General features: G+C 49.3%; 1 protein-coding gene across 11 annotated transcripts in view; it reads left to right on the top strand.

The window, feature by feature from the left end:
• TUFT1 (tuftelin 1) overlaps positions 1-8006 on the top strand; it is a 42941-nt gene extending 34935 nt beyond the window's left edge. For 7 of the 11 annotated variants that reach the window (XM_053889531.1, XM_053889542.1, XM_053889539.1 and 4 more), the window contains 6 exons: positions 249-377; positions 960-1054; positions 2764-2890; positions 4404-4487; positions 5767-5867; positions 6437-8006. In XM_053889531.1, the coding sequence (XP_053745506.1) occupies positions 249-377; positions 960-1054; positions 2764-2890; positions 4404-4487; positions 5767-5867; positions 6437-6503 (603 nt within the window). In that variant the 3' untranslated portion in view covers positions 6504-8006. The remainder of the gene's footprint in view (positions 1-248; positions 378-959; positions 1055-2763; positions 2891-4403; positions 4488-5766; positions 5868-6436) is intronic. The other 4 variants (XM_019432944.2, XM_053889533.1, XM_019432950.2 and 1 more) reach the window with 1 other exon arrangement.
• The last annotated feature ends 4358 nt before the right edge of the window (positions 8007-12364 follow it).

The raw sequence follows: 12364 nt of genomic DNA, 5'->3' as shown, positions 1-12364 counted from the left end.
TCCAGAAAGTGCTTATGGGTTCCAGGTGTGACTCTAAAGTAGTGCTCAATCAGTCCTGTGCCGGTGAGCCCTGGAAACAGAGGTACCCTGCTAGTTTCCCAAGTCATCCTAGAATCTCGAATGGGAAAGAGAGAGTTGCCTCCCTTCTCCTCTCACTGTGCCCAGGGTCCCGGGGTCTCTCCTGAGGTGTTTTACCCATGTTTGCTTGTTGTCCTCCACCCCCTTCACCCATCCCTGTCCTGTCTTAGGTCACACTCAGCCAGTGCCAGAGAGAAGCAGAACAGAGTCGAGTGGCCCTTCAGAGAGCAGAGGACAGAGTGCAGCAGAAGGAGGCAGAGGCTGGAGAGCTCCAGAAGCGCTTGCTGGGCGTGCAGGAGGTGACTGGGAGTCTCACCTTCAGGGCCTGACTCCCGTGCTGGGGAGTGGGGGCCCCGGGACTCGCTGAGATGGCTGCAGTCTCCTTTTCTGACCAGCTCCAGAAAAGCACACTTCACGGTTTCCTCAGCAAATACCCTCGAGAACCTTTTCACCTTTAAGGAACAAGAGGTCTTCCTCTCAGCTCAGCTCAGCCCTCCCTAACAAGAGCTGAACCCGTTTCCATTTCATTCGGGTTCTTGTACAGCTGCCCTTTATGGGCTTTTGAAGACTGTTGTGAAGGAGCCGCTGGGCCTGGTTTCCCAGGGACCAGCAGCCAGAGCCAGCAGGTGGGCCTGATAACGCAAGGCCGGGCTCTCCGTCCGGGTAGCTGGGTGAGGCTGGGAAGTTTCTGTGTGCTGAGGGTGGGAAGGGTTATCCCTGACAGGGGAGGGCACCCCATCAAACCAGCTTGGCCTGCTGCTCTTTGGCAGCTGTCCAGGCCCGGCAGGGACTGAGCTCGAGCCCTCGGGCCCCTCTCACCCCAAACACAGAAACCGCTTTCGCGTCCTCATCCTAGATTTTCTTCCCTTTGGCCCGTCCAGGAGCATCAGGCCTTACTGGTGAAGGTTAGGGAGGGGGAGACGGCCTTGGAGGAACTGCAGATCAAGAACACTGACTGCCAAACAGAACGAGAAAAGTAAGGGCCCTTGTTCACTGTGAAGCTGGGGTGCAGGAAGAGGAGGGCGGGCCATGCTGCCTGCAGCTCCCATGGTGGCCAGACCTGGGGAGGAAGCTAGTGCTGATGTCAGATCTTCCAGCCGTGACTCACCATGTGGCTGCTCCGGATGGGGCCCCACCCAGGGAGATACTGTTTGGGAGGCTGCCATCTCTGGGGAGTTCATTTTCTGTGGAGTAGGAACTAAAGAAAATGCTTTCATGGTGTCAGAGCCAAGGTCAAGTAAGCTGGTAAAACACCTGCTGTTCGCCATGGCACGTTATTCCACCGCTTTTCACACGGGGTATAGATGTGGTGTTATGGCTCCACAGTTCCCTCCCCCCAGAATGGAGAACAACGGTAAATTATTTGAGGGTAAAATCAAGTAACTTCCTCACTCGTCATTTCATTGAGAGATACAATGAACAGCCTCGTGAAGAGATGCTGAACGTCCTGTCACTTGAAGCTCAAACTGAGACCCACCTGTCAGCAGCAGCATGTAGGGGATCTCTGGGATCCTTTCCACTCCAAGTTAGAGGGTTTTACAAATTCCCTCTGATCACAGGGGATCAGAGGCCCCAGACTAGTGAAACCTACAGGGCAAAGTTTGGGTCATTCTGGACATTTAAGAATTTGGAAACTCTTTATGCTGCTGGCAATTAATAAATAAGATCTCAAATGATAAATCAAAGTTAACATCAGCATATGGGGTCTATTCTCCATGGTATAAGTTGGATCTTTTTAAGTTCAACAGCCATCACCTGGAAGGCCTTCCAAGGACTTCCATGTCTGTTAAGACATGATCCTTGCCTTCTTGGGCCCCTCAGTCAGCGGGGGACATAGTCTCTTCTAACCTGGAGGAATAACCTCTAGGTTTACTAGTCTGGGCATGGAAAATTGCAGACGTTTTATTGTAGCCTCCTTTGGGCTCGATTTCATAGAATTGTTTTAAATTACTCAGCACTCCGTCTTTCTCAGTGGTGCTCGTGGGTAGGCAATTGAGAGGAAGCAGCAGGAAAAACAAAAAAGACCCAGATAATCCAAAACAGAGGCTTGGGAATGGCAACGATAGCTATGCATCATAAAGGCTGATTTTCTCAATAAAAAGAGCCTGAGAAATAGGGTACTGGAGAGCTGAGGGTGGCTCAGATTGTTTGAGGCGAAGGGAGGATGTGAGGGGGCTCGGATTGTATGGTACCCCACCCCCACCCTCAGAGGCCTGAACTCCTAGACACCCTGCCCGGTCGCCTGACCTCTGGGGATCTTGGGCCAGTTTAGAAGAGGCAGAGGAAACAGCAATGTCTGGGAATCAGGAGATTTAGGAACACACAGCTCCCACCTGAATCTTTCCAGGAATGAGGAGCTCCTCACACCTGAGGCAGTCCACTTTCCGGCAGCTTTCATGCTGAGCAAGTCCATCCTGTGTTGTCATAAGGACTGCTTCCCTGGACATCTACCTGTTGGTTCTAGTTGTGCCATCTGGAGCTTTCCTGTGTAATCTCCCCTTGCTGAGCTTCCTAGCTGATCTCTAGTGGCGCCTCTGCTGTGCCCTTCCAAGGTGTCCCTGCACCTCGTCCTCATGGCAGAGCACCAGGGAGTTGGGCAGAGGGAACCCAGTTCATGGAAGCCCCCAAGCCTGATGTTGTCCCTGTGCCTGGGTAGAGAGAAAGCATCTTTTCCCTCTGCCTCAGCTTCCTGGTCTTGATCCCCAGGGTGGCTAACCTGGAAAAGGAAGTGGCCGGCCTGCGGGAGAAGATCCACCACTTAGATGATATGCTCAAGAGCCAGCAGCGGAAAGTCCGGCAGATGATAGAGCAGGTAAGCAGGGTCTGGTCTTCTGCGGCTTCAGCTGCCCCCTTGGGAGGTCACCACATGGAACTCAACCCCGGTTTCCTGTCACATCCACACTTTTGCTGTTCATTCTCCTGGGGAGCCTGGTTTATATTCCTACACGTCCCATAAAACATTTACGGCTACCAATTACGAGGTTTGAATGATTGGGATTCGCTTTTCTCCCATCTTTCCCCTTTGATTTTGGTCATTTGCCTTCTGTCTTTCCAATGGGGAAAAAAGGAAGAGGCTTGTCACTCGTACACCTTGAAGAGTGCTGGTAAATGAATAATTAAGTCACAATATACTCACTTATCTGTGTGTGGATTATCAACCTTTGTACCTCATGGCAGATTTTCTGCCTTCCCCTACCTGAGCTTTAGGGTAGCACAGTCAGGATGTGCCATTTTGCGGGGCGCCTGGGTGGCTCATTCTGCTGAGCATCCGACTTCGGCTCAGGTCATGATCTCACAGCTCGTGCACTCGAGCTCCACGTCAGGCTCTGTGCTGACAGCTTGCAGCCTGCTTCAGATTCTGTGCCTCCCTCTCTCTGCCCCAACCTACTCACATTCTGTCTCTGTCACTCTCAAAAATAAATAAACATTAAAAAAAAAATTATAATTAAAAAAAAAAAAAAAAGATGTGCCATTTTGTGGAATTGTTTTGAGAACTTAAAACCCCCTAACTGGGAGGATGAATTTGCTGCATGTCTGCTCCATTAGGGCCAGGATTTTTCTGGTTAGTTCATTACTCCTTCCCAGTGTCTAGGACAGAGCCTGTCACACAGTAAGGCCTCGACAATTGTTTTTTTTTTTAAGTAGGCTTCATGCCCAGCGCAGAGCCCAACACAGGGCTTGAACTCACGGCCCTGAGATCAAGACCTGAGCTAAAATCCAGAGTTAGAGGCTCAACCGACTGAGTCACCCAGGCGCCCCCAAATATTTCTTGAATGAATAAGTAATTTGTATTCCCCAACATCAAATGGAACGGGTTTTGAGCCATTTATGATTTGGGATCATCAGAGTGGTGTTCTCCTCGCCACAACCCCCCCCCCCACACACACACACACCTGGGATAATCAAGAGCTCAATGTTGACTGAAATGAGGCTTTTATAGAAAAGCAAGTGGCGCCTAGGTGGCTCAGTTGGTTAAGTGTCCGACTTCAGCTCGGGTCATGGTCTTGCAGTTCACAAGTTCGAGCCCCACATTGGCTGTCTGCTGTCAGTGCCAAGCCTGCTTCAAATTCTCTGTTCCCCTCTTCCTCTGCCCCTCCCCTGCTTGTGCTCTCTCTCTCTCAAAAATAAAATAAACATTAAGAAAGAAAAAAAGAAAGAGAGAGAGAGAGAGAGAGAGAAAGAAAGAAAGCAAGCTAAGCAAGTCATGGGAGAGGTGCAAAAGACTGCCTTATGTCTCTGCTGGCTCCCCAGTAGCAGGGTGAAGTTCGATGAGTGTGTACTGAGTCATTTCAAAATGAGCCCCATGGTCCCCCACATCTTTGCAGCTCCAGAATTCAAAAGCTGTGGTCCAGTCAAAGGACAGCACCATCCAGGAGCTCAAGGAGAAAATCGCCTACCTGGAAGCAGAGGTGTGTGCCCTGAGCAGCCCTGGGAAGGGAGCAGGCTCTTGAAGACAGGACTGTACCTAGGGAGGGAGAGATTCTGGAGGGGTCTTCGTCCTGTCTGGCTGCCTGCTCGGAAGTGAGTATCTGGGATGGCCGTTGATGTTCAGTTCAGCCAAGTCAAGTGTTTTCTGAGAACCTTCAGGGAGTCACACCGGTAAGAGCTGTCCCTACTCCAGAGGGGTGCGTCATCACGGTGTGAGCCCCGCGCCATGAGCCGAGCAAAGGAGCTGACAGTAGAGCTGGGCTGTGAAGCAGGGGGCTTTCCGTAGGAGGAGTCTTCTCCATGCCTAAAGTGATGGTCTTGATCCGCTCATAAGTTCTTAGTCTAATTTCCGCCTTTCCTCAGAACCCTTCCTGCCTGCAGACTACCTGAAGATTGCTTTTCAGGCTCTGTGTGAAGGTCCTTTGCAGTGGAGATATAAAAAAAAAAAAACGGGAGCCTGGGTTGTTTATCTCCAGAATTCGCACTCTAGATTTAGAGATAAAATATGTTAAAAAAAAAAAAAAAAAGGGGGCGCCTGGGTGGCTCAGGCGGTTAAGTGTCCGACTTCAGCTCAGGTCACGATCTCGCGGTCCGTGAGTTCGAGCCCCACGTCGGGCTCTGGGCTGATGGCTCAGAGCCTGGAGCCTGCTTCCGATTCTGTGTCTCCCTCTCTCTCTGCCCCTCCCCTGTTCATGCTCTGTCTCTGTCTCAAAAATAAATAAACATTAAAAAAAATTAAAAAAAAAAAAAAAAAAAAAAGACCTTATAGTATAAGGAGTATAGTCAGTGTTACTGTAATAACATTGTATGATGAGTATAATGTAGCAGGTAGAGTTGTGGAGTTACTGTGTTTTACACCTAAAACTAAGGTAGCCTTGTGTGTCAACTATACTTCAATAGTGAAAAAACAAAGACCCAAGAATATCTTATATAAATGCATGTCAACAAAAGGCAAGTAAATATCTCAAGTGGCTACAAGAAATGGTATACAGGAAATGTATAGGAAGGACAGCAGGGGACGATCAGTGTTTCACACAGTTCTTGAAGGAGGGAGGTAGGATCAAGAACAGCGGGATGAAGGCGATCCGGAGTGGTGAAAATGGGGGGTAAGGGGGGAGAGGGCATGCCGGTGGTGGCACGCAGGGTCAGGGTGGCTGTCACAGTAGCACAAACAGGTGGGGAGAGCATAATGATCTAGTTAAATGTCACACGTGACAAGCCAGAAAATGGCCAACGCTGACTGCACAACTCGTATTACAGAATTTAGAGATGCATGACCGGATGGAACACCTGATAGAAAAACAGGTCAGTCATGGCAACTTCAGCACCCAGACCTGGGCCAAGACGGAGAGCCTGGGCAGGTGAGTGGGCATGCACGCAGTGGGGCCCAGGGAGGAAGTGAGGCAAGTGAGGACAGTGCTGAGGCCAGGGAGAGGCTTTTGTGAATCCATCTTAGGCTCTTGGTCTCTAATTTTACCTGTTCTCCACCAGAGCCATTCTCCACCCAGATCGGCGGAGAGCCTGATAGCACAACCCCAAGGAGGTCCATGAACAGCCTCTAGATGTGAATGGACCCCCTGAAATTGTTTGTAAAAGTCATGAGTGTATAATGAGTACATTACTTCTAGGGAGAGGGCTTCTGTTTCCAAGAGATTCACGAAAAGATCGCACACTTTGAAAAAAACCAGAACCACAGCTGTCCCCACCTCTCAGCTGTGTAACTGCTCCTTGTTTTCTTATTGCCCCGCCCCCAAGCAGTACTTCCGCTCTCCTCATCTTTTCTCAGACGGTGCTGACGGTCAGTGGTTCAAGGCATTAGAACCAAGAGATCAGCCAACACTGGAGTGTGGAACCCTAGAGGCGAATGTGGGGGGTGGCTGTGTGCAGGGCAGGCAACATGAAGCACTCAGCGTTTCCCACTTTCTTTCAGCGTGAGGATATCCAAGCCCCCCAGCCCTAATAAGCCCATGCCTCTTATCCGAGTGGTGGAAACATGAGCGGAAGGAGCCAGATGCCGCTGTTGCTGCTGCCTCTTGCCTGCGGAGAAGCCCACCACCTCTGTAGGCCGTTAGCCCCAACTTTGACTTCCTGACTGATCCCTGGCTGCACTCGAGGCTTGGGGTTCATGTGTCCCACTGTTTCTAAACTCCTGACCCCTGGATGCTGGGTGGACAGAGGACAAGCACCTCCTGGGGACACTGCAGCCTTTTGGAGGATGCTGTCCTGCCGGCAAGGGCCAGGGCAGTATCCTTATCCCTGTAGTATTATTTCTCTGTAGCAGAACCTCCCTTCTCTTGTAGACTGGAGTTCAGCTGCCCCAGAGTCAGGGGAGGTGACAAGATTTGCCTCAGCCCTACAAGCTGGAGGCACAGATGTCCACAGCGATTGGAGGGTGTCCTGGGGGAATGAAGTTCCTCTGCAAACACAGATCCATTGTTAGCAACACATTGTTTGTTTTTCTACTTGTTCCACTGCTGACCCGGGCCTCCTACAGATAGACACGGGTGACCTGTCAAGGCCTGAGCAGAGTCAGTGAGCCTCAGCTTTGGCCAGCCTTGTCTTCCTGGGAGAAGGAAATGTACATTCCGGGAATAACTTTTAGTGTAAAGATTCTGTAGGGCCACAGATAGTTGCAAGTGACTTCTGTCTGCTGGGAAGGGTCCCAGCATGTCTTAGGGTTTTCCCCTAAGACGCAGTGCCAGGTAGACCTCAGTCTTCTTGACTCAGGAGCCTAAAAACTGTTTTCACTGGGTTACATCAATCTCAGCGAAGCTCTCATTGTATTTATTTTGCTAAGTTATTGGTGTTTTTCCTTTACATCTCACAATTGATTTAATACCAGAGTTTTACAGCCTTCTCTTGCGGTGTTTGGATTTGTTCCACGCTGGGGAAAAATGTGTTCCCGCTGGACTTGTTAATTTCAGAATAAATCTTTTCCTCTTTTTCTTCTACCTGCTTCTTTCCCTTCTTCCTGGAAACATGATCTGAACCTCAGAAAGGCAAGCAAATTTGCCCTGAGGCGTTGGAGTCTTAGCGTATGCCTTTTGGGAGAAAGGGTGATCGGAACTCTTTGGGGGAGGGATTAAATTCTTCCCCTAAATGCTCTGCACCCTCTGCTCCACAATTGGTCAGTTTTCCTGGCTCTGAATGACCCTGACCCTCACCAATTTTTAAGGCTCTTCCTGCAGCCTCAAGAAGGAGATAAGTATCAGGATGTGGTACTATAGGGCACAGAAACATTAAAGATAAACATGGATCAAGTCTTGTGGTTCTAGCTGGCTCAAAGCCAGAAGGCTGAACTTGTGTGTGTTTCTGTGTATCAGGACTGGGCTGGTGTACCAGCGCTGTCCAGGTGTTATGCGTTCACTTTTCTCATTTGTAAAACCAGGGGGGCTCAGATCAGATGGACTCCATGGGCCCTTCCAGTTCTGATGTTTTTTTTTTCCTGTGGCATATTCTTTGTATGGCTAATTGAATAAAATATGTTAATGTGTCTCTTTGAGCTGCTGGTCTGTTCCCCGCCCCCCCGCCCCCAGCACTTTTCTGGGAGGAAGAAAGAGGATGGTTTTAGTGTCTGTGAAAGATGGGCACCCCGCTGTCACATCTGGAAGGTGTGGTGCAGACAATCCAAACACTGAAGGACTTTGTGGCATTCAGAGGAGTTAGAATGTCCCCCTTAAGCAGCTCCGTTTCATGGTCTGGGTCTTCATTATTGGAGGTGGCCCCTAACTTCGACCCTATCTGGGGTGGTGGCCTGGTGGGACCCCCTAAGCTTGGCCAGTGTGTTTCCTCCTTGACTGGAGAAGAAGTGGTTACGGCAGAGGCCCTGTCATTACTTAGAGATTCACCAACCAGCACTGGAGGAAATGGGAGCAACTCTAGGTCCTTTGAAGAAATAGCAGGCACTCTGGAAATGCTGACTGCAGCTGTTCAAGGGTCTCGTTTCTGGCTTGCTCTGGGCTCTCTCTCATTCAATTAGTGCGATGATCTTTTTTTTTTTTCCTTTATGCTAAGAATGCTGTTGAATGTACAACCCCCCCTTCCGCCCCAGGGCATAGCTAAATTTACATGAATCTTTTCTAGACCAAAAAAACTGGAAATACAGCCCCCTTTATCCCTGGCCACTTCCTTCTAGCTTTCCTTTCTCCTTCAATGGAAAGAATGGAAATTTTTTTTCTTCGGACTGTCCTTCCCCTTTCTGCTCGTCAGCTAATTCACACTCCAGGTTTCAGAATGCGTTGGAAGCCTTCCATTCCAGACCTGGGTTTGTCTTCTGGCAGCCCAGGGCTCTCGTCTATCTTTGGCAGCCTTGCTTGGCATGGGTATAGCTAGACTGTGCTTGTTCACAGAATATGAAGAGGGTAGAAGCAGGGTGGGGCTGCTTATGGCGCCAAGACTCGCAAGGCTGGAAGGCAGGAGTGAGTGTACTGCCATACAGGAAAGGGAGGCTCTCAACCCAGGCCTCGAAGGCTTGGTGGGATGAGCGGAGACTTGGGTTGGAGATAATGAAGTGGTCTGGAGACTAGAACCAGGGCAGAAACATGCCCCTGCTGTGTATTTGCCACGGTCTAGTGGTATCATCTCTGAAAGGAGCAGGGGCTTGTTCCAAAGACTAAGGAGGGTCTATGGGAAGAGGAAGTAGTGGAGGGAAATGTCATTTCTATCTTGGCGACCTTTTCAGTGGAGAGCAGGGACTGGAGCCTGAAGAAGGGCGTGGTGAACAAGCTGCTCCTGATTTCTGCCTGTTATGTCACTTGTAAGGCAGCTCTGTGCTGCTTGAATGTTTTGTGGAGGGGAGATGGAGTCTGCCTGCCCGGGACCTTTGCCACGAAGGCCTGTTTCTTTGAGCTGGGTGCTAAGAGCCGCCTGGACACGCAGCCAGCGGCAGCCAGCTCTCTGCAGACCTGCCGCGTCGGCCCCAACGTGAGAAAGGAAGGTCGTAGGAGCACTCCTTGCCTCCCGAAAAGGGCCACTGTTCCTGCGTCTCTTCATGTGTCCCCTAATGCAAACAGAAAAGTCTGAGAGGGACATGGTATTTCAACCATGAGGTGCATGGCAACTCTTTAAATATTTAGTTAGTTATAGTTTTATTGAAATTCCAGTTAACATACAATATAATAGTTTCAGCATACAATACAGTGATTCAACACTTCCATACATCACCCAGTACTCATCAGAACAAGTGCCCTCCTTAATCCCCATCACGTATTTCCCCCATCCCCCTGCCCACGGCAACTTTAATAACTGAATTTCTTTTTTTTTTTTTCATGAAGTTTATTTTTTAAGTTTACTTGGAGAAGGAGGGAGACAGAATCCTGAGCAGGCTCCATGATGTCAGAGCAGAGCCCAATGGGGGGCTCAAATTCACAAACCTTGAGACCACTGACCTGAGCCGAAATCAAGAGTTGGACACTTAACTGATGAGCCACCCACGCACCCCTAAAACTAAATTTCTAAAGCGCAAAGTTGATTGGCACATTTTCATCTCTATTTAATCTTTTAAATCTTTTGGGGCGCCTGGGTGGCTCGGTCGGTTGAGCGTCTGACTTCAGCTCAGGTCATGATCTCGTAGTTCTTGAGTTCGAGCCACGTGTCGGGCTCTGTGCTGACAGACAGCTCAGAGCCTGGAGACTGCTTTGGATTCTGTGTCTCCCTCTCTCTCTCCCCCTCCCCTGCTTGCACTCCATCTCTCATTCTCTCTCTCAAGAATAAATAATAAACATTTTTAAAAAATTGAATCTTTACGAAATGTTCTAAGATTTACCTTGGAAAGATGCTCTGCTATGATATGGCTTAAAGCAACTTAATTTGACTGAGGAGGGCAATGTCCCTTGGGGTTCCAAAACAGCTTTTCCTCTTCAGTGAACTCTTCAGTATGTATTGCTGTTTTGTATGGGGCCTCTACTAGTCCCCTGGGCTCCCTCATCCCTCAGAGCCACATGTGCCGGGGCTTGGGTCTGAGCTTGTTCAGGCTCTGACCCAACAGCAGATGTTAGCCCAGAGCCCTTGGCCTCTTTTCCATGCTTTGATTTAGCATTCTGGCTTTATAAGGAGAAATTGTGTCCTAGCTTCCCTGCCCCAGTTCTAAGCACCATGGCCTTGAAACTGAAAGTTGGAGACCTAAATATTCTCTAGACCCTCTTCCTCCAGGCTAAGGACAAAGGAGATGTTTTTTTACAGGTGAGTCATTTCTAGCTCCACGCGCTCTGCAGGTTGGTGGTGAGACCTTTTTTGAACTCTAAAATGTGTGTGGCCTTTCTACTGGAATCTGTCTTTTCCTGGAGCCTTCTGGGACATGGGACTGAGGCTAGATGGTGACAGGATAATTAATTTCCTGACAAGGGGTTGGTTGCCAAATCATAGACCACAGGATCTCAGCCAGCGGAGGGGTGAAAAACCAATGCTCATCACTTATCTACCCGTTCAGTGCTGCTTACATGCCTAGGCCTTTCCTTCCTGTCATTGGTATTCTGGGTGCTGTGTCTCTCTCTGTTTGTGTGAGTTGGCCTACATAAAACATACTGTTGTGGGGGGACAAATTTGAAAAACACTGCTGTTTAGAAACAACTCAGTTTTCCATCTGTCTTTCTACTCTACTGCTCACACAGGACACGTCACTTCTGATGCTACTGGTCACCAAAAGTGTGAGATTTTCCCCACACCAAGCCACTGAGGACACCAGCTGGGTGTCCTACAATTTAACTCCCTTCTGACACCACCTACCTGGAGATAGCGTCAGATCCCTCAGGGTAAAAGCTCCGTCCACAAGCCTGTCCCCAACTTCAGATGCCAATCACAAGTAGCAGGCCCCCAGGCTCCCACTACTTCTGTCTGACTTGGATACAAATTGGAGGTTCCCACAACCCTTTCCTTGGCTTTGATTAATTTGCTAGAGTGGATCACAGAACTCGGAAACATTTAAGTTTACCAGTTGATTACAGGACATGATAAAGGATGCAGATGATGAAGAGATACCTAGGGTGAGGTCTGGGAAGGTCCTGACTGCAGAAGCGTCTGTCCCCATGGAGCTGGGGTGCGTCACCCTCCGGGTGTACATGCGTTTGCCAGCCTGGGAGCTCGTGGGACCCCATGCTGGTGAGATTTCACGGAGGCTTTCCCACATAGGCACGATCAATTCTTAACTCCATTTCCAGGCTCTCGCCTTATCCAGGGGCCTGCCCAGAGTTGCCTCACTAGGACCAAAGATGTTCCTGATGCTCTCATCACTTAGGAATTCACAAAGGTTTCAGGAGCTCTGCATTAGGAATCAGGGCCCAAGACAAATTTTAGAACAAGAAATGTTCCGATGCTCTTATCACTTAGGACATTATAAGCGTTTTAGGAGCTCTGTGCCAGGAACTGTGAGTATGTGTGTGTGTGTATGTATATATGTATGTGTGTGTATATATACACATATATACACACACCTCACAACTGGTATATAGGACAGACCTCTTTCCTTGGATATATTGTAATCCCAGGGTCAGGAGGACAGAAATAGACTCCCTTCCAAAATCTCTCCCCTATTCACTTTCTCTTTGTAAAGAGAGTCCCTCTCTTCAGTGATTCAGGCTAGAGACTTTAAAGCCATCTTGACCCTTCTTTCCATTTGTCTCTTGTGTCCAGTGGCCAACACGTCCTGATGTTTCCTCATGTGAAAAATCCCTCAGACTTTCCCCTTCTGTGTCCACAACCTTGTCTCAGCCAGTCTTGAAGTCTGGATTGCTGCAGAAGCCAGTGCCTGCTGCTCCCCTACCTTATAGTCTAATCTACCCCAAGCCCATCCTCCTTACCACCATCATTGGAATCTTTCCCCAATACTAGTTTCATCCTACCAGCTGGGGTTATTCAGCAGGAC

Source organism: Panthera pardus, unplaced genomic scaffold (genome assembly GCF_024362965.1).
Source record: "Panthera pardus isolate Hobbes unplaced genomic scaffold, ASM2436296v1 HiC_scaffold_11, whole genome shotgun sequence".
NCBI classification, from domain to species: domain Eukaryota; kingdom Metazoa; phylum Chordata; class Mammalia; order Carnivora; family Felidae; genus Panthera; species Panthera pardus.
This window is presented reverse-complemented; position numbering and strand designations above follow the sequence as displayed.